The sequence below is a fragment of the Pristis pectinata genome, chromosome 13 (assembly GCF_009764475.1).
Source record: "Pristis pectinata isolate sPriPec2 chromosome 13, sPriPec2.1.pri, whole genome shotgun sequence".
NCBI lineage: Eukaryota > Metazoa > Chordata > Chondrichthyes > Rhinopristiformes > Pristidae > Pristis > Pristis pectinata.
In genome coordinates, this window is record NC_067417.1 from 29305452 (window position 1) to 29328829 (window position 23378).

General features: G+C 39.2%; 1 protein-coding gene across 1 annotated transcript; it reads right to left on the bottom strand.

The window, feature by feature from the left end:
- Positions 1-284: 284 nt before the first annotated feature.
- dnaja2a (DnaJ heat shock protein family (Hsp40) member A2a) lies at positions 285-17402 on the bottom strand. Its single transcript, XM_052028563.1, has 9 exons — positions 17263-17402; positions 11075-11134; positions 9185-9408; positions 9017-9097; positions 7955-8088; positions 5688-5884; positions 2957-3101; positions 914-1041; positions 285-743 (listed from the first exon to the last, which is right to left on the bottom strand). Exons 1-9 carry the CDS (start codon positions 17338-17340, stop codon positions 552-554), a joined length of 1239 nt encoding a protein of 412 aa, XP_051884523.1. The 5' UTR covers positions 17341-17402; the 3' UTR covers positions 285-551.
- Between the last annotated feature and the right edge of the window lie 5976 nt (positions 17403-23378).

Genomic DNA, 23378 nt, shown 5'->3' on the forward strand with positions numbered 1-23378 from the left:
TTCTAGAAAAGAACCTTATAACCACATTATTTTGTTGTTTTTTTTTGAAGCTCTCAAACTTATAGATGAAGTTCCATTTGGGTTGACATGCAGCTGTTTTGAGATATGTGCATCACTAAATTCTTTTACTATGTTAGCAGCTCATGTGATTTCAGCCCATACATCAAGTGTACACAAATAAGGGCTTTAAAACATCAAGAAAGCTTTTTTAAAATGGCAGCAGAAAGCAAAGAATGTACAGAATCTTTTTTCTTAAAAAAAGCAGAGATACAAGGACAGACAAATTTGTGATATACGTTTAATTCTCACCAGCTGCTCCCCTGCATGGGTCTCAAAGAATTGAGCACCTCGCACTGTGCCATGGTTAGTTGACTTTAAATTATACATTCGGTAAATATAATTAAAAGTTACATATACAGCGAAGAGATGTCCATCAGAGTTCCTCTGGATTGAGTTGTGACAAAGTCCAGCTTGGCTCTTAGCAAAATCAGATGAAACCTGAAAATATCCAAAACTGAACAGAACATGGTTTGCAAGTGTTTTATCAGAGTTTACTGGTGGGCACACTGTACACCAGGGCCAGTGTGATGGCCACTTTCCTCATCAGAGCTATCATTGTAGGCCTCCCGTCTGTGCCCTCCTGCTGAACCACGGGTGTTATCAAACTCTTGCAGATCAACCTCCTCAATCTCACCAATCATTTCAGGGACTTCAGGCCTGGCTGGGAGTAGATCTTCCAGTTCCTGAAGGCAACAAAAGTATTAATTTTGCACTTGCATTTTTAATTATAAACAGTTTAAAAAAGCTTTTCAAAATAAAACCTCCCAGTCTGTTGACCAATATTAGACACTAGAAAATCTGACTGACAGAATGAAACCAACAAGTCAAATTAAGTTTCAGACTTCCTACTTACGGCTATTTTATCAGAGCTAATCCAATTATGCTCAGGGAATTGGACATCAAACTTGATGTACAAGTCTCCTTTTTCAAATGGATTACGATACTGCGGCATTCCTTCCCCTTTGACAACACGAACACAACCTATGGAAGAAATAACATCCAAATTTAACAGAATGACCCAAAAGGCACAAGAAATGTACGAGTTCTTAGATGAACAGCACACCACTAAGTATCAAAACACTACATTGAATATTTAAATTTGTCTATCACTGAAATCAAATCATTCAGTATTATAAATGCTTTCATACAGATTTGAGGCAATCCAGTGACAAAATGTGTCTGGTCGCTATCAAGAATACAGATAAGGAAACCTATTAGCCCCAATCCCATTTGGAAACTAGAGCCAATTTAAGCAGTTTCCAGAGTTCAATCATCAATTTCTTCCCACATGACAATGAACCAATTATCTTTGAGGCTGACATTATAGGATACAGCATCGTTGATACCAAAATGGTATTTTTTTTTTGTTTACATGCCATTCCTCAGCTAATTGTGCAGAAGGTTATTGCTAAAGTTTACAGCAGTCCTCATGTTGCCGCTCTCCCATCAGCAACAGCAACCCCCCAAGCCATCTTTAACACAGACAAATATACAACATACAGACAGGATGTCTTAACAGAATCTAGATCTTACCAGATAATGACTTTCTAGTAGGGATCCATTAACTAAATAGTTCAAGATCACAGACTTTTCAGCTGCTTAATGTTATCTCATCAAGGACTAGGAATTGTTTTACATTCCACACAAGTACAAATGGTCACTAAAGCAGAGTGGGTGGTATTTAAATATACTATGCAAACTACAATGAGTACTTCTCCCTAGCCCAAGGATTTTTTGTCTAGTTGGTCACACAAATTAATTAAAATTTAAATTCTACCATCCTGCAGCCACCTTTCAAATTTGTTCAGGCTAACGGTTCAGATTTTGATAGATTTTAGGGGTTGCACAATTACCTCATAGCTCCAGTGACCTACCTTCAAACCTGACCACCAGTTGAGATTGCATTTCATCCCTCTGACTGTATGGGTTTCCTCTGGGTGTCCGTTTCCTCCCACATCCCAAGGTAGGCTAATTGTTTATAAACATGCAGAGGGAAATGTGGTGGCAGTGACAGAATCCAAGGGTATTTGATGGGGAAAAGTCAGATTAGTGTAAATGGGTGTTTGACAGTTGGTGCAGACTTGTTGGGCCAAAAGGCCTTTTTCTGTGCTATACAACACTGACAATGGTTGGAAGAAAGGAATGGAATCACTTATATTGCAGAGGTACAACAGGTGACCAAATGGAAAAACCAAATGAAATATACCAGTAACTAGGATCCCCAAAGAAACTAAGCACCTTGGCACCAAGAAACAAGGGAATCCCAAGTCCATTTTTCTGAATATTACTATAGTACAAACTGAGCCATCGACATCTCGTACCTTTAGCATAGCTTCAGGTGACCAATAAATAGGTGCATACAAGGAGTTTTATACCATACCTCCATGAACCCAGGGGAGAACAGTGATACAGCTATTAGTGCTGCTGCCTCACAGCTCTAGTGATCCAGGTTCTAGTGGTATGGAGTTTAGACATTCTCGATGCCTCCTGGTGCTAGGTTAAATTGTTATTGTAAATAGCCCTCAGTGTAGGTGGATAATAGGAGAATCTAGGGAGAGTTGATGAGCACATGATAGAGAACAGAATGCAAGAAGTGGGGGAAATTGAACTGATGGGCATGCTGAGTGCCAGCATAGACTTGATAGGCCAAATGGCCTGTATTATAAGGGAATATAGGAATTATCAGGTTTCTTTTAAAACTCATTTGATTCCTCCTTAGATATGGATATCTCCACAGATAAGGTAGTGTAACAAAGACCATTTATATTGCAACTTTAACATAAGAATGTTTACAATAATCATTTCAATCATTTGATACAAAATCCCATATCACAATTTAAAATATAGCAGTTCAATATCAATCAATAGAAAATATTGATAACTTTCACACTGGTACCTGGTTCAATAACTTTTCCTGGAGGATACTTCACAACAATATGCCGTCCATCCAAATGCTGGAATGTGAATTGAAAACCACAGAGTGCTTCAACAAGACCAATTTTGTGGGTCATGTGCAAGTCATTTCCCTCTCTCTGAAACACCTAGAAAAACAAAAGCTGTCTTTAGTGATCCTGTAATGAAGTGTGGCAATTTAAGAGTAAACTAAATGTTAACAGCTCGAGCATGGTAAAGCATGAAACTTACTCCAAAATAAAAATGGAATACTGGATATACTCAGGTGGCAGATAGCATCTATAGTCAGGGAAACAGAGGGTATATTCTAAGTTGACAATTAATGCTGTTCTCTCTTTACAGATGCTACCTGACCCGAGTATTTCCAGCATTCACCTATTTTATTTCATATCTCCAACATTTGCAGCTCCTTGCTTTTCAATTACAGCATACTGCAGCTGTGCTTCATGTATTTTTGTGGATAACAGCAAATTTCAATTCATTACAACAGGCACAAATATAGGATTTCACTTCATTTGAAAAACAACCATTGCTGTATCATTACTTTTGAAATCTTATTCAACTACCTTGCTTTTATCTTTAGCAATTTCAGTTTGAGAGTAAACATTGCATGTATCTAATCAGTTTATAGCACTGACATTACAATGAATTTTTGTTTGAAAACTGTATTAAGGAAATGCATGGTTACACAACAGAAATTTTATAATCACACCTACTTGAACCACAAGGTTTCTTTCATCATTTTCTTGATACCTCCAAAAACATGGGAAATAAAGCAGCAACATTCAAAGACAGTGATACATGATGATCTTTTCATCCCTTTAATTAAATGAATTGTGCTCAGGTATAATGTGAAGGCGAGTTCATAAATCAACAGTAATCAGAACTGATGTACTTCTTCCATATTTTTACTTTTGCATTAAATATGGTGATAACACAAAATTCATGGAAAATAAGCCATATTTTGAAATTCATTCACGACACACAGACACTTCCTCCCAAAGACAAATTAGTTTCATTACAGCAGTCCTCAATGAGCTTTGAATGAGAATGTGTGGGTGGGGGTGGGGGGGAAAGAGGAGAAAAGCAATTTCATTAGGGTTTTGGATTCCTTCTGCAGCATGTGATCTGCAAAGGGCCTTGCATAATGGCTCTATTAACTGAATCAAGTTCCCATCTAGACAAGTGTTCTGACTCAGTCTTCAAGAATGAATCCAGACTGCACACCATTTGCAGCAAGTTAGAAGCCACTCATTATCCATCTACAGACACTTAATGGGCTGAATGTCTAGGTGGGGCAATGTCTGCCTGATGGGTATGGAGCTAGTAATGGGAGTCAGCCCCATGAAGAAAAAGAGGATCATATATTCATGCTATCTGCCCATGGATGCAAGAGGAGTTAAGTGACTAGAGACTGTTGGAGAGTATTGGAAAAATTCCAGTGAATTGCTTCATGCTGAATTCTTCAAAGTATACCAGGATCTGGATGTGGTCATTCAGCTGGAGTTGGGGATGACAGGTTGCTGAAATTTCCAACAGCTGACCATCAGAACAGCTGATCTGTGTACCAGATTCCATCCAACTGAAATGCATTCCTCTCCATTATGTCACATTAGGGACAGGAATTTATTATGTAAAAATAGTACTTAGGTGAACTCTGAAGATGATTTTGCCTTCCATATCCTAGATAACCTAGAGCTGGAGAAGGGTGGTACTGTAACAGAACAGAACCTGGCTTAGAGACATTAACTGCACCTGAAATTCACGAGACGTACCACCTCAATGATCTGGGAGCTCAGGATGTTTTGTCTATGTTAGACTTTTACCTACCCATAAGAATTTGGAAGATAGCATGTTCATACTTTGGCCTGCAAGCTTGTCCCTTTTTAGATAGTATGCAATGCAAATGAGCACATTTTTCTTTGAGTAATAATGGATTCAAGTGACCTGTTTCAGTGAGTGAGTGTTTTTTTTAAAAAGTGAACAAGTCCTTTAATTTCTGCATTGTGGATTACTTAGAAATGACAACTATATATGTGAGCTTGTAGATCAAAGAAACAAATTATTTGAAACTTTTTGAAAAAAATATCCAGGGTGAATTGGTTACTCAGCATACAAATGTGCTCTTTTGCCTTGTATCTTCAGGTTGCATTTCTGGACAATATACAGGTGGTACTTGGCAGAGGAAAGAATATTCTTATTTGATCACTTGATACAGGTACAAATATAGGACATAGATCACAATTTGGTCTACAGTGATTAAATCACCTCTAGCTAAATATTGGAAGAAACAGTTTGGATAATCTGAATGGCTTTTCCAGTTGAAAAACCTATGCCCTCTAATACATTTCCACATGGGGAAAAAAAAAGACCATCTTTCCTATCTAAGCCTCTCATAATTTTATAAACCATCAGGTCACCCCTCAGCCTCCAACACAAGAGAAAATGCAATATTGACCAACCTCTATCGCTAATACACTCCAATCCATGCAAAATTCAGAAGAACCTCCTCTGCACCTTCTCCAACGTATTGTGGAATGCTGAATCAAATGACTTCTCCCTGATCCCAATTTGATAATGCAGCAACTGTAAACAGCACCAGGATTTCTCTAATGTTTCTCTACATTAGGTTAGTCCTTCCAAAACCTTCTGACCACAGAACAGAACACGAAAGTAAAAATTAGCAATAAATCTATCACCTTGCACTCTCATACCTCATGTTCCTTCTCCTGCAGTACAAGGATAATGTCACCAGGTTCCACACCAGGAGACTGGTCTGCTTCTCCACTAAATGTAATACGCTGTCCATGCTTCATGCCTTTATCTATATGAACTTCTAGAATCTTCACTTCCTTTACCACCTTCTTCCCCTCACATTTCTTGCATCGATCCTTTTCATTGATAACTTCACCTGTAATATTCACAAAATACAGCACAAGTCAGAGCACAGGCTAACAAAGCAAACTTTCAAAGGATTTAAATCAACTCCATCTGTCAGCCCGTTCACATTAAGGAACTACTGAAGATTAGACCTTGTAACAGGTGTAATATAAAGGATGTGTCACATGTATATTAACAATTTAAAAAGCAATTTTATTAGGTGAAACTTGCTGCAAAGGGTTTGAAGTATGAGTGTTGGCAATGGCACACTGAAGCCGTCCTCAGAATGTCCCTGAAAGCCAGTATTAACTTTGATAGCTATGAAGCTAAGAGGATTATCCAACAGTTCTCAAATGCCTTGACACATTTAAAAACAATTACAAATGAAGTAAATTATTTAAAAATTCTAAATCTAGACAAATTCACAAGGCCAAACGTACTAACCTCTGGCTGGTGGTTCCACAGACCCTGTGTGGAGGGTCAGATGGAACTCTGTACCAGCCATGAGCTCAAGCCCATTCACTTGAAAGAGGCCACTCACCATAACTAAAAAGTGGAAATGTAGTTTGTTTCCTTTTAGTTTACTTAATTTCTGTGGCTTTAATTGATTTCATGTAGCAAGACAAAGGAAATAATTTTAATAAAGTAATAAAGTTCACTCCAATTGCTTTTAAATGCCACTGATTATCAGAAACATCAAGAAAACGTCAAAGACCATTGACAGCAGTAAGCAAGCTGTAAGAAGCCAATGACTGGAAGACAGGACCACAGGACCTATCACGGAGGCCCACTCGCTGCTTGTGACCTGCTCTGCCTTATGGGGAGCTGCAGCAGCCAGTCCCCAAGATTGAGGCAACTACAAGCATATTGTGGTTTGAATACAATGTGGCCCAATGAAAGACACTAAATGGCAAAGGTTTTATAAAACAAGAACTTTCATTCTCTTTTGCCTCACAATCCTACTGAAATCAATCTATCAGAGACTAATCCCCATAATCAATGCCAAGGAACTTCAGCAAGATGCAGCTGAACTCAAACGGTGCCATGCAGCAGACTGAACCAATAGTTTTGACATTCCAACCATGCAAGATCTAGATTTCTGTGATGGATAATGCACACACAGAAGTCCCATATTAGCTTCCATTCAAACAAGCAAACGTCAGTGACACTGTTCATAACTGCTGTACTTAAGAGCAAAATCAGGGATGATAAGTTCTAGAATCTGTTGGAAGTTCACATTTAAAATATGCTAAAGCTAATTTTTCTAAAACGTAGCAACAGCATGTCAACATAAATGTTAACAGCTTTGTGGTTTTTACGAGGGGGATTTGACACTGCAGGCATGAAAGCAGGGTAGATAAGACTAAAGCACCATTACATCTAATTATACAACATGCTCTCATTGAGCAAGGCTTTGTGGAGGAACAGTCCGATTTTTCCTCAACATATTCTATTTTGCCAAGGGAGAAGAATTGAATAATGTTAAAAAAATTCATTATGTACTATTTGGTAAAATATATGCCTTTTGTCGACACAGATCCTACATTCAAGATACCATTCAAAGTCTTAAAAGCTGATAACTTCAAATGTTAACACAGGGCAGATAATAATGATTTTTGGATATTAGGCTCCCTTGTCAGATACTAGAATAAGCCTCTTCTTCATTATGCATTCTCATTTCCAACAACTTCAACTGTTGTTAATCTTACGAGGATTGGATACAAGGCAGTCAAATCAAAACAACACAGATAAGTGACTCTTAACAGCATCTTTTTATGGCATGCACTGTTTAAGATCTTGATTATCTGACCATTTTGCTACATTAGAAAACAGTCAATCCTTCAGTCTTTATTTTTCCTGTTAATCATTAAGGACAAGAGAATCCAGCACGACAAAATACCTCTACATTCATGGAGGTATAGCCAAGACCAAGTTATTATATGGTAGGTCCATGAGAAAAGTAATTAAGATTGTTGTCTCCTTAAACATCAAATTCAGATTGGTTCTCAACAGTCCGTTGAATATTTCACATCCTGCTCATAAAAACCTAGTGAAAGCCTAATCACTATGTGGTATTTGTAAACAATAAAAATCGACTTACCTTCTCCATTACAATCAGAACACACAGACTGCATCTGCTGAACCATTCCTGGTGCCAACTGCCTAATCATGATCCTTACACCTCGTCCCCTGCAAGCACTGCACTTTTGAACAGCTCCTGCTTTGCCACCTTGACTGTTTTAAAAATAAAATCGGTGCATCAACAAACAAATTCTAAGAATGGTACAAACTGACATGTTCAATAATATCTTTGGCACTTAATGGAGAGACATTTGAATAATGCTATTTAGATAATCTGTTTAACTGAATAACAATATTTGAATGCAAAATGGACTTTCTCCCAGTTATTGACAATGTAGATTTCACAAAAATGTAGGTACATTTATTCAAGATTAATTAGGAAAAAACACCTAGGGCAACTAAGATCCAAGAAAGCATACAAAGAATCCTTAGGAATAGGTGCAGCTAAAAACTGCCACTTTTCACAACATTTTTGTTAAACCTCAACAGAAAAATAGCTGAATGATTAGCACAATACAAGATCACCATCATGTTTTTGTGTAATTAACAAATGGCCACTTATAATAATTAGCTGAAAGGTACAATCTAGGAAATGTACCTCACAAGTACCAACCTTTAAAAGAGAATACTGGGTCTTAAGACATCTGCAGTTTTCTTTAGAAAGTATAATAAAATACGATAAGAGTCCACCCTAGTTTACTTTGACTTTATAACTGGGTGGCTTATTGCTGAACAGTTTCAGAGCAGCAATTAGAAGTCTCCTTGCAAATTTCATCACCCTGCTTCATGTTTTGAAGCTATATTAAAGGCATGTAACATATAGATGACTACATTCAAATTCAAAATTGTCAAGTATTTATCTTCTTGTCCTCAGCATATTAATTGAAGAGCACCAGCTCTGACACCTTGGCAATATTGCACTCTCTAGCACTAAAACTGATCAATTGCTGTTTGTGGTATGGCTTTGCATAAATTAAGTACTTTTTCAGTGTCTCATTTTAATCAAGAATAGACTTTAAAAATCAAAGATCCAACAGTTCTGGATTAAACTTCCACATTTCTCAAATAATACACAACTTACCCACTACATGAGCTACACAGAACATTTTTGCTCAGCTGTAGTTTAGTTGTCTTTGCATTATACAAGTCTTCTAAAGAAACCCTGTTGAATTAGAAAAAAAATACATTTAGCATGGTAATGATGGGCCAAAAGAGAGCTTTAAAAAAATTAAATTAAAAATCCACTCACTTGAGGGGATGCACCATATCCTCTCCCCTTCGCCTACTGTTGCGGTTTCTACCTTGACCACCCATGAACCCAAAGAGTCCCCCACCAAAGATATGCGAGAAAATATCATCCATTCCACTTCCTCCACCACCACTCTCTCGTAGACCTTGTTCACCATAGCGATCGTAAAGTTCTCGTTTCTCTGGATTTGATAAAACTTCATAAGCAAAGCTTATTTCTTTAAACTGTAGATGAAAAATAAGTGTTTGAGTACTTTTAAATCTCAATGATCAATTTAAACATGCCCTAACAAGATTTTATGGGTATCCATTTAGTAACAAAAGCCAAACTATAATGAAAGCACTGCTAACAATGTGACAAATACTTGTGTTGGAAACTTTCACCCATTAAACAGTACTTTTTCCAAAAAAAAAGCCTCAACTTGACCTCTGCCACGACAGAGAACAATAATTAATTTACTCAACTAAGAACCCAAACTAAAAACAAGCTTTTATATGTGTACAAAGGTAATCTTTTTGACAAGTGGTCTAGCAAAAAGTCACATTAAAAGGCAAATAAAATTTAGCACAAGTAAAATACTTGGCAAGTACATGTGATTGCAAAAATGTGGTAACTACCAAAGGTATAACTAAATGGACCTGTGGGATGGTATTCAACCAACAGTTACTTATATATTAGGGCAACAATAGCAGGAGAATGCAAGGCATCTGCTGAACAATCTGGGGAGTCATAACTCTGGGAAAAAGATTTGTACAGAAATGAAGTCTTTTCACATTAGATTTGTAGCCTTTCACTAGGAACATATTCATTTTTATAGTACAATATAAATGCCTGCTTTCTACTCCTTGGAGTTAATATCAACGGCATTATTTTGTTCAGCACATTGCAATCCAATTACACGATATAGTTGCAATGAAAATTAACTTTAGAAATGGAATACCTCACAGGCCAATATATTGCACTACTGACAAAAGACAACTTTTCAGGTTCCTGTTCTCCAATATAGATTTCTGGCTGACACATCATTCCCAGGAAAATGACTTCTCTGAACATCAATGGAGCAATGACAAAGTAACTTCTCCCATGCATACTCAATGAATAAGTATCATCTTTTTTAAAAAAACTATTCAAACTTTTAATCAATTTTCCTTGCCATTTTTGAATAGCTATTTGATGGCAGTCACAACAACACATTCAAAAATTCTAATTTTTAGGAATCAACGTGAGCAGTAAACCTTAACTAGGATTTGGATAGAACTCCCATTATCATTCTGAATTTATGTTTCATCTAGTTTCCTAGAAAATTAATAGAAATGTCCAACAGAAGGATGGTAGAAAGAACATTAATATTGCCACCAAATTAAATCTCATGCACGTCCACTATTTTGTCATTGAAGTGGAGATGTGGAATTTCCCCCAATAGTCTGCAATGACATGTTAATGATGTCTCTTTTTGCCAGATTATTGAAGGACAGCTGATGCCCATGGAACCAACCCAAGATGGAGTTACATATTCAGGAGGGGAAGAAATAAAAGACATTGTTAACAATACTTCATTTGGGTGGCCTGTATACACCAAGCTACACATTCCCAAGCACCTGTATCTATACTATTTTGCATTCGGTGCATCCTTTTAGAAAGGTAAACAATCATATCCATCATTGAAGCAAATTTGGAAAGCAAGACAACTATTCAAACAATTCATTTATTTTAAACATTTCCCTTACTTCCTTACAACACAGGAGGCTACCACTTCGTCTACCAAGTCAATGCCAGCTCTCAGAGCAATCCTATTCCCTCACTAATTTGCCTGTAACCCATCCTCCTCACATTCTTTCTTGAACTATAGCAATATTTTTTAAGTAAAACTTAAATAATGCTGATCTTTACCTTATCACCAGCATTTGGGTTTTTATCTGGATGGTATTCCTTAGCCAACTTGCGGTATGCCTTAAAAATAAATTACAGAACAAATGAATTGCTACAAAATACTTTATTTAATCAGTATCTTGCTTATTAAATTGTCAGATAACTATTGCAAACAATAGTTGCTCTTAATGCTCAATGTATATTAATAAAATTGACAAATACTACAGAGGAAAATTCCATTTTATGAAAAAAATACCCAAGGAATGTGCCAAATAGAGTCCAAATAACATTAATAGGATACACATGATCAAGACCATACATTTAATTTCTAAAAATCATAAAATCAACATAATTCTACAGCATCAATAAGTATCTCTTTCCCTTCTGCCTACTACTCCTGAAGGTACACAGGTCACATTGGGATGCTGCATCATGGATAACTCTGAAGAGGTAGGGTCAAGACCAACTCCAGCCTTGAAAGAGCACCTCCAAGATGAGGATCATGGAATTAGGCTTGCCTGGTTGCTGCAGGACTTCTGAGCCAAGGAACAGACACTCTAGTTATCCACTCTGGTCCTCTTTCCACAGATACTGCTTGAGTGCTTCTGGCATTCTGTGTTTGTATTTCAGCCATTGTATATCTGCCATTTTATTTGGCTTTCAATCCACATTCAATGCCTCCACTTCCACTTCACATGAATTACCCCACAAAGCAACAACTGAGAGAGCTTGGACCTTAGCCAGAAGGGAAGAGACAGTAGAGTAGGTGTCCTGTGGTTGAACATAGCGACAGAGAAGAGGGAATGGCCCCTCTGAAAAGCTGTTGGTAGTGATGGGGTGGGGAGAGATAAAACACATGATTTGATCATGATTTGATCAGGTCATTAAATTGAAGGTTGGGGGAGAGAATATTAGTTCTTTGAGGGGAAGTAAAACCAAAAGCTTTAATAGGAAAGATAAAACTAATTTTGTAATTGTTTTGCTGCAACAATAACAGTGGAAATTATCTCCTACTATAACCCATCTACTGTTCCGTGATCAACAGTACCACTTAGAGCACAAAATTTCCCCTTCAAAAGGAAGAAGTAATTTGACTCTCAATTCACTGCTTGGGCTGCAATACAAATCTCCATGAGAAGAAACCCTACCCATTTCACGCAAGATGCCTAGATGCACAGCTCAGATTAAAGGGATGTCCCTCAAACGGAGGTGATGGAGAATTTCTTCAGCCAGAGGGTGGTGAATCTGTGGAATTCATTGCCACAGAGGACTTGAGGCCAAGTCATTGGGTGTATTTAAGGCAGAGATTGATAGGTCCTTGGTTGGTAAGGGGGTTATGGGTTACAGGTTACAGCAAGAAGGCAGGACAATGGGGTTGAAGAAAAAAAATCAGCCATGATTAAATGATGGAGCAGACTCAGTGGGCTGAATGGCCTAATTCTGCTCCTATATCTTATGGTCTAATGAATATATCACTCTGAAATTTGCACATCTTCACTCGCCACAGGGTTAAATATCAGATGACTGAAGGACAGCAAATGCAGTCCCTTTATTAAGGAAGCGCAGTAGGCACAAGCCAGCTAATTGCAGGCTTGTGAGGAGGAAGTTATTGGGAAAAATAAACCTAAGGACAGGATTACTCTGCAACTGGAAATGCAGGGGAGGTTTTGTTAAGACGATTGAATTTTTTCCGGAGATAACAAAATACATGAACTTCAGTAAGGCCTTTGACAAGCTCTCACATGGGAAACCAGTCCAAAAAGGTTAGTGCCAATGGGACCCAAGACAAGATGACAAATTGGATCCAAAATTGACTTTGTTACAGGAGGCAGGTGATGGTGGAAGGTTGTTTTAGTGATTGGAAGCCTGTGACTAGTGGTGTAACACAGGGATCGATGCTGGGACCCTTACCGTTTGCGATATACATTAAAGATTCCTATATAAAAATTTAGGAAGCATGATAAGTTTGTAGATGACACAAGAATTGATAGTGAGGATAGTTGTAGGCTATAATATAATATTGATCAGTTGATAAGATGGGTAGAGCAATGGTAGATAGAATTTCATCCTTGAGTGTGAAGTGATGCACTTTGGAAGGATTATCAAGAGCATCATTTTAGGTAAGGGGGCAAAAAGTTTTAGAGAGGATCTTAGGAAAAGGTTTGTTGGAATCTGTAACACCATCTGAGGGACGATTGAATCAGACTTAAACAACATTAAATACATCTCTAGATGAACATTTGAATCACCAAAGCAAAGAAGATTACAGACCAAATGCTGGCAAATAGAATTGGTATAGATGGGTACTTGGTAGTCAGCATGGACATGGTGGGCTGAAGGGTGTGTGTCAGTAAGACGCCATTCTATCCAAAGTTCCATTAACTTAGAAAGAAAATGTAGCTGGAATCATTAATTGCTCTAAGCTGCCAGCACTAAAACTCAAAGAGTATTAAGTCATTGGCTCACTATTGTAGGCCTTGAAATGTATGTTGTGTAATAATTGGTAAAACTTTGCTGCTCACTGCAAGAACTTTGATTTCATTTGTTTGAAATTCAAAAGAGAGGTTTATATTACTGCAGGGCATCATGAATGGTACAAAAAAGTGCTGATGTAATTACATACACTTTCTTTGCAGCCAGGTGACATTGAATGTGGTTTAATGTATGCATGGTTATTCTGAAATTGATTTTTTTGTATTTCCTATTATTCAAAGAAAAATGTATAGTAAATCTAATTTTGCAACAATCATACTATCCAGTAGCCCTTTACCCACCTTTTTTCCAGCTGGCATATCCTTTGTTCAGTCTGCTATTAAGAACTTATCACCAACCTTTCCTAGTTCCACTGAAAGGACATCTACTCAAAACATTGTTTCTTTCTTTACAGATGCAGTCTGATATGTTGAGTATTTCTAGCATTTTCTACTTTCACGTCAGATTTCCTACATCTGCAGTGTTTTGCCTTTTAAAATGTATCTGCCTCACCTTGAAACTAGTTGCACTTTGAAGCAATTATATTCTTGCAGTTTGTCCTCCACATCTTTATGTTCTTTATTCTACCAATTTTCCATCTCCATTAATGCATTAGTCCCTTGAGATCTATCAAGCCCAGTCAAACATGTATTTACCAATTTAATCCAACTTACCAAAAATAGATCCACCACTGATTCTTATGGTACAATAATCCTAACTTCAAATGTTCTCCCCTCTAAATAACGTTAATCATTTCCTATCAACCAACTTTCTATCCTTGCTGGTACAATTCATTGAACCAAGCATCTAGGTTGATTTTCTTTTACATATTCAGTCAGAGTCTCAGCGCATTCCAATCATTTGAGTTCTTTAAATTAAAATTATTGGGGCGAGAAAGTTTACAAGAGAACATAAGGCCACATTTTTTAAGATCACAATAGATGGGGAGGGAATGAGCTGTAAAACTGTGTCCATTTGCCACAGACTCTAGAACCAAGAGCATGGAAGAACATAAGAGTTGATCATACTTGAGTCCCCATGAGTCCACTCCTCCATTCATTTTCTCACCCACATCCTGATTCCCTTACCAGAGGAGAACGATGCACAATAGGTCAGAGTTAATGACATATTAATGGGTCATGGTAAGGCTGCAAACTTAAAGAGATGAAGAAACTGAAGGCTATGGGATTCTGTTAGGTAAAAATATACAGCTACCAAGGAGACAGCTGGGAGGCATGCTGGGGGAAAATGGCTAACAGAAAAGAACACTTTAGGTGCTGAAACAGGTAAAGAGGACAAGATATAGAAATATAGGTTCTCCATGGCAACCCTCATGTAAGTAAATTTTAGATTGCAACCAGAAGCAAACGGTAGCATAGGAGGCAGGCACGGTAGCATAGTGGTTAGCATAATGCTTTACAGCGCCAGCCAGTTCAAATCCGGCCACTTTCTGTAAGGAGTTTGTACATTCTCCCCGTGTCTGTGTGGGTTTCCTCCGGGTACTCTGGTTTCTTCCCACATTCCAAAGACGTACAGGTTAGGAAGTTATGGGCATGCTATGTTGGCGCCGGAAGCGTGGCGACACTTGTGGGCTGCCCCCCAAAATCACTACGCAAAAGATGTATTTCACTGTGTGTTTCTATGTACATGTGACCAATAAAGATCTTATCTTAGAACTACGAGGGAGAAAGACTTGGTACAGTAGAGGATACGTGCAGCAGTTTTGGATTGGCCAAGGTTTAGAGTACTTGAGGATAGAGGCTGCCCAAGAGACTATTGGAAGAGTCAGATTTGTCAGTGACAGACAGAGGAGAATTTTAGGTGACAAGGAGAAAAACACAATATTTTCATAGTGGAAGGAGATGCTCTATATGATGGAAAAAGGACACTGAATAGCACAGGAAAGCTGTGAAATTCCCCCATATGAAATCCAGAACTTCCAGGATTTACAATAACTTCTGTACAAAAATTGTTCTCGGCTTCTTTAAAAATATATCACCATCTAATTTCTTGGGAGGTGCCAAGCCCAGTTGGGTAGCAGTGAGTTGCACATGGTCTGAAACTTTAAAACTGTCATTATAAACTAAAGTAGAAAAATAATTTAACGAGACAAACATCTAAGATTATTTCTAAATCTTATCTTGAATATATTTAGAGGTAGGGTACTTTTCATACAATTTGTGGACATCACTGACAAGGACAGAGTTTGTTTTGCATTCCTATTTGTTCAGTGAAAGAACAAGCATGCTGTCTCCTGGAAAGCACTGAGGTTGCCATGGCCGAGGTACTCCCACTGTGTCAAATATATTGACCCAGTGATGAAAGAATGGCAGTATGTTTCCGAGTCAGGACAGTGATGAACTTAAGGGTGTTGGCATGGGAATGCCTTACACCTGGAGTGTGGGAAGATATGTCAAAATCCTGAATCATCATTCTCAATAAATAAGTGGGAATCCCTTCACCTGAAGGACTATAGCAGCTGAAAATATCAGCTCACCACTTTCTCAAGGCATTAAGGCAATCAATGCTGGCCTTGTCAGCATCACCCACAATCTGTCAAATTAAGCAAATTGAATGCTTTAGAACTTAAAAGTTCACCATATTTAGGGCAAAAGTATTTACAGCTCTTAAAAAATTGAATTTACACTACCCATCATTTCTCCCCTTTTTCTCTCAATCGCCTGTCTTGCCAAAATTGCTAATTCACTATTGAAAAGACTGCAGCAGCCAAGAAATCATCACCTTATCAGCAAATGCTAACAGACATGGAAACTCAACAAACATAACCAACTCAACGTTTCCATGCATGGACAACTAGGATCATCAAAAATTAACGGGTCAAACCCCACATTTTTCTCACAAGCAGGAGAGTTAACAAGGGAGCCCTTATTAAACTTTAATTCAGTTACCTAGAAATGCGCTAGTTCTGCACAGTACATTCAGTAAATGATTGGATAAAAACTCCAGGGTAAGTTACAGTGGTGGGGAAAGATACAAAGTTCAGCACTTCGATTTTTATGGATTGTAGCTCCGACAGAGAGAACTAAATAGCATGCGGCTAATAAGCCAGATATTATGCTACATAGTTGTCTTGCATGTCATTCGGCCGTATGTTGCTTTACAGCAATCACTAAAGTGAAAATACCATGTCACGTTAGATTAGCACCGTTTGCCATCACATAATGCCTGCAGAATGTAACTCCCGTTTCCTTGTGCCCTTGCAGAGCAGCGAGCCTCAGCTCCGGAGACCGACGGAAAGCACCAGCGGCGTCAGGTTTGGGGATCACCGCACCGCAGCAAATGGCCTCCGCAGTCACCGGCATTTCAGCGCCGGGGCCCCCGCAGGATCCGACCGCTGCGGCGACAGCGACACGGACAAAATGGTGTCGCGGTGTCGGGTTCACCAGCGAACCCGGCGGCCTCAGGAGCCCGCACCACGCGTCCCACTGCGGGGCTGGGCAGGGGGACAGCCACCCCCACCCCGGGCCGGGCCCGGCACCTCCACCGGCAGCGGCAGGCGGCTTGTGTCACGTCCTCAGGGGAAGCGGCTCCGGGGCGGGCGGGCAGCCGGCCTGACGCCGGGGCTTCAACCGCGGCCTAGCCGGCGAGGCCTCAACTTGTTCCCTCCCCCCAAGTCATCCCCTCCCCTCCCCCATCGCTGCCCGGCGCCGGCTCAGCGGGCCGGCCGGGGCCAGTGGATCCCCTCCGCCTTGTGTAAGCCGCGGACGGTGACCGACCTTCTTGAGCTCATTCTCCGTGGCGGCCGCCGGGACCCCGAGGATGTCGTAGAGCTTTGTGTCGGCCACAGACGCCATCGTGACGGAGGGAAGGAGCTCGGGCACCGGTCGCAGGCGGGCAGGCTCCGGAAGTGACGTCGGCCCCTGTCCTCACATAGAGCTCCTTTACGTCATCACCGATCGGTGGGGGCGGGGGAGGAGGTGTTGGTGGTGTTGGTGGGTGGTCACTGCACCAGGACTCGCTGACATCTGGGATGGACACATGTTGTACATGCAAATGGATCACAGAAAGGTGGTGCACACATCTGTTAGGACAGGTGAGCAAGTACTCACTTGTTCTAAGTGAGCAACTGTCGTGGACACATGATGCTTATCTGTTGTAAATGCAAATGGATCATAGAAAAGTAGTAGACACATTTATTGTATATCATTGTACGCTGAAATATTGCACACATGTGTACTTGCAAATAGGTCATATGAAAATGTTTGCAGCACAGAAATAGGTCCTTCAGCCCATCATGTCCATGCTGACTGTCAAGTGCCCATCTATTTGCCAGCTCTTGGCCTTCTATAGAAGACACAAAAGAAGGCAGATGCTTGAATCTGGAGCAACAACCAAATGCTGGAGGAACTCAGCGGGTCAGGCAGCTTCTGTGGAGGGAAATGGACAGCCGATGTTTCAGGTCAAGACCATTCATCTGGCTGGGCTTCTATGCCTTGACGGGTCAAGTGTTCATGTTATACATCCATTATATATAAAAATATTATATACACATACTAAGATTATACGTATCTTTTAAATGTTTATTATTTGTTCATTTTCATATCAGCATTTATTGTCTATCCCTTTTGTCCCTGAGAAGGATGATAGTAACCTGCCTTCTTGAATCATTGCAGTCCTTCTGGTGAAGATATGTATTCCCACAGTGCTGTTGTTCCAGGATCCAGACCCAGTGACAGTGAAGGTCTGCCAATCAAGCCAAGCACCTGCAGTTCTAGTGCATGCCAAAGGAGCTGGTGAACCCAATGGATGGTAAGCTAGTCTTTATGAACATATTAAATGAAAGAGCAAAAGTAATCAATATTGAAATAGCAAACTATAGTCACTATTTGTTTCATTTTCATTTGCTGTGATTTGTATACATTGTTTATGACATATCTGTGTTTCTAAAGGACATGAAGTCTTGTCTTTCAATGAGACTTCATCTTAATTAATTGTCTGATATCAAGGTGGTTAGACTTGGTCTTGTTTGGAGATGATTACTGCACAACACTTGTGGCGCAACTGTTATCTGCCACTTATCAGCCCATGCCTGAATGTTGTCTGGTTCTTGAGAAGTTTGGAATGGATTTAACATGGTGCAATCATCAATTAACCTCCCCATTCTGATATTTTCAGGAAGGAAGGTTATTGTATGAACTGGAACGCCTGGGCTGCTGAACACCAGGAACATATTTGCCTTCAGGCCAGGAGTAGGAATGGACTGAATATGACTCAGCCAATCTCTCAGCCTCTCCTGGTTGGGGCAAGTGGATTCTGTTGGGCCCAGAGTAGGTCACTGATCCATTGCTCACTGCTTCTCCTGGGCCATGTGACTCATCCATCGATCACAGCCTCTCTGGGCCAGGCTGAGTGGAGAGGGAGGCCACAGGTGAGTGGACATTCTCAATCCAGGCTGTGCTAAGAAGCAGAGGAAAGGTTGGTCCAAGCTGGAGAAAGAGGAGGGCTCAGTCACCTTCCCCCTCCCATTACTGGCTGCTGTCCTTGCCTCTGAACTCTCTGCTTTGCAATCCAAAGCCAAATAGCAGCCAATATCTGGAGACAGCTATGATGGGACAGGTATATGTCTATTGGCTTATTGAAAATCTGGCAAAAGGATCTAGTTTGGAAACTGACAGGTGAAGTTAACAAGGGCTTCCTGCAAGAGCCCAGGGATCGTTTGGTTTATCTGATAGCAGGTTAGTTACAGGCTGGGACTTGCTGGCCATGAAGGTCATTCAGTGTAGAGCCAGCTACTCACAGTCAGAAAGGCCCTGGGCTGTGCAGGCTTTGCTGATCAACTTGGGACCCAACCTCCCCTCAATAGATTATGCCCAGGAGCATGTTGGAAGAAACAATTAGTGCAGCTCAATGATCATTGGAAAATCTGGCTTTAGAATTCGAGTAAAAATTACAGTCAAAGTCATCAAGCCTTATGTTATATTCATTAATTGTACTTCATTGGCTGTAAGGTAATTTGTAACACCATGAGGTGGTGATAGGAAGCATATAAATGCAAGTTTTTTTAAGTACAACAGTTGAAAAGTTGATAAATTTGCCAAGAGCTGCAAGTTGAATTCTGAATGTGCACTCCGAGCAGAATTTATCTAATTTTACAAGATACTTTACGCTGCACTAACACAATATTCTTATTGGCTTCTAGAACTTTTTGTCCCTTAGCTCATTTCCAAAAATTTGCAAAAGCAAGAGAAATTTCAAATGCATCACTGGGGTAAAATTGGATATTATCTTTCTAAAGCAAATGTTGTATGCATTTACTTGCAAACATGCATTTGTGTGCGTGTGTGAAAGGTAGCTATTCTGATTATCGCTGATGGTGCTTTTGTTTTGTGTTTTTACCACTATTAAAAATGTGGAAGGAGAGAAGTGATAGACAAGGAGACAGAGAGGAAAAAGGTTTGTACTGTTTTCATTAAATGTAAATGAAAATGAAAAAAACTGCAATTGTTGGAAATCTAAAATGAAAATAGAAACACAAAAACTCAGCAGGTCAGGCAGCATCTATGGAAGGAGAAACAGTTAAAACATTAACTGTCTGGTACCCTTTGTCAGGATAGTGTGTGAATTGAAGGGGAACCAAGTGGGACGAGAGCAATCGGTTTTTGGACTTTTAAGAAAAATCAGGGGATATGTAGATTAAGGATGAAAATGAAATTAAAGCTGAGGAATAGTCATAGTGTTTCTGAGTGGCAGAGCAGGCTGAGGAGCCATGTAGCCTACGTATTCCCCTGTTCCTGGTTCGTACATTAAGAATATTACTTGAGGGAAAGAATATGGGTGAGAGAGAAAGAGGCAAAGTTGGCCCTCTTTTGTACATGGTTATTAGTCATAGTTAGCCACACATCTCTAACTATTAAAGTGATTGGGGATATATATCAAAGACTTTGGTATATATTGCTGACATGGATCTTCGCGGTATGGAACCTGTTTCATGCCTTACTTCTCAGCTAGTGTTATATTTTTTCAGTCTCTAACGATGCTCCTGAAGAAGAAGTTGAAGATGGTACTTCAGGGTGTCATTTGTACTGCCACTACCAGGCACCAGCACAATCATGTCAAACCCTACCGTGAGGATTTAGATAGATATATGAGTTGGTAGAAGAGGCAGAGGAGGTTGGAGGGACAGATTGATACATAGCCCAGAGATCCAGAAACTGTTTAAAGGAAGGACTTTGTCTGAGTACTAATATTTTTTGCCATCTTTTGCATGTCTAGCAACTTGGAAGCAAAACCTTCAAAATGGACTGGGACATCAAGTAGTTAAAAAATAGCCCAATGACTTTTACATTTACATTGACTGGAAATAGGTTTTAGAAGCTTCACAAGAGCAACTAGAAATGGATAATAAATGGGCCATAATTCTCACATATGAATAAAATAAATCTATAAGTAGTCCAAAGACAACTGTCAAAATTCTATGTGTCTATTTTTTATAGAGTATCCATAGAATCAAGGAAGTTGTCAAGGCATGCAGAGGCAACTCTGTTTCTGTCACCTCTCTGCAGGATTAGTCAAACCCTAATTCCTACTTTCTCGCCATGATTGCTTCTGCTTCAAATGTTTATCTACTTTTCCCTTAAAAGATCCAATATTCTTTACTTTAACCACCCCCAGTGGAAAAGCATTCCCCAGTCTATCCTCTGCATGAAGCCTTTCTTCCTGCCTCTCCCCTCACTCAGTAACAATTTTAAATTTATGATTCCTTTTTCATTGACTCATCATCCTAAAAAAAGTCTCTCCCTCTAATTCTGTTCATAATTTAAAAGCCCCTGTTAAATCTTTTCTAAGCCTTTACTGCTTGAATGGAAATAGACAAAGTGCCTTAAATTTCACATCACTGGCATCCTCTTAGTGAATCAACATTGTACAGTTTTGATTGCTTATTTTTCTTTCTTGAGTGTGGTGTCAAAAAGGTAAATAGTAACTTTAACTAACCATTGCCACAAGGTGAAATATCTTTCAAAGTATCTTTAATTTTAAAGATATCATCTGTTGGCAAGAATTTATTTGCCAAATGACAATGATGTTACAATGTTCCTCTTTCCTCTCCAGCAACTGTAAATGGGTTACATATATGCTCAGTCGATTATCACTTATTTACTGTATTACCAACAAAAATGAGAAATAATTATCATGTTACAGTAAAACTGCTAATCTCACAAATAAATTCAAATCTTAATGGAACTACGATAAGTAAACATCTGACATAAACACATGCATGTGTTTAGAACAAAAATTCAGAATATGAAAACTATTTTCTAAAAATTACATTAAAAAACTGATAGAAATTGTTACTTTACGCTATAGAGGATCATACAAATAGAGTTACTTGAGCACATGGGATTCAATTGGGATTTGAATTTCAATTGGGATTTGAAATTGTGAAAATGAAATTGGATCAGATGAGCCACAAAGGAACATAAAGCAGTGAAAGATAAATCAGTGTTTGTAATATGGTAACAATTGCAATAAAAAAGATAAAAACATTTCAATTGCAAAAACATTTCAATCGTTGCAGCTCTACAGAGCTCTGGTTAGACCACACTTGGAGTATTATGTTCAATTCTGGTCACCTCATTATAGGAAGGATATGGAAGCTTTAGAGAGGGTGCAGAGGACATTTACCAGGATGTTGCCTGGATTGGAGAGCATGTCTTATGAGGATAGGTTGAGTGGGTTAAGGCTTTTCTCTTTGGAGAGAAGGAGGATGAGAGGTGACTTGATAGAGGTGTACAAGATGATAAGAGGCATAGATTAAGCGGAGAGTCAGAGACTTTATCCCAGGGTGACAATGGCTAACATGAGGGGGCATAATTTTAAAGTGATTGGAGGAAGGCATAAGGGGGATGTCAGGGGTAAGTTTTTTGCACAGAGAGTGGCGGGTGCGTGGAACGCACTGCCGGCAGAGGTTGTGGGGGCAGATACATTAAGGACATTCAAGGGACTCTTAGATAGCCACATGAATGACAGAGAAATGGGAGGGAAGGGTTAACATTTGGGAGGGAAGGGTTAGATAGATCTTAGAGCAGGATAAAATGTCAGCACAACATTGTGGGCCAAAGGGCCTGTACCGTGCTGTAGTGCTCTATGTTCTAATTATTACGACTTTTAACTTACTGTTTCTTCCAACCATTGACCCACCCTGGCCTTTTTGTTGTTCTGTCATATATAAGCTTCCAGTCTGTCAAGGCATAGGAATTACAGGAGTTCACCTTACTGATATCAACTTTGATGTAGTTAATACTGTTATATGGCTTGAAGATCTTCAAGTCAAAACCATAAAGATCAGTTAAGCACACGACAATAATAAAGGCTACTTGTTTACAATTTTCATGCTAAATAGTCATTTCTAAAATTTTACCTGTAAAACACTTGTTATCCTAAAATGAAATAATAAAATATATACCTTCCTAATTTTATCAGCCTAAATTAATGGCCCTGACAATGAACTATCCATAGGATTATGTAACATTTCCATTCTTAATCAGATCTGACCAGAAGAAATCAGTAAAAGGGGGAATATGTGTGTGAGGATGTATAAAAGTCCACTGTGTCAGGAACTGAGGTCACCATTGAATATTATGAATCTGAAATTTAGATGTTTGGTGGGTGGGAGGGCAAGAGTTTGAAATGCAAAGCGACCATGCAAGGAGAGGGAATGGTTGCACTTTTGTTCAGATATTTACTTTTCATTCTTTTTTATCTCCACCTTTTAGCCTTTTACAAGTGGTCACAGGATTTTGAGACATATTATACTGTGCACAATTTTTGACAATAATTGGAAAGAATTGCATTTATATATTTGGACATCCTGTCATCGTTTCTCTGTGGCCAT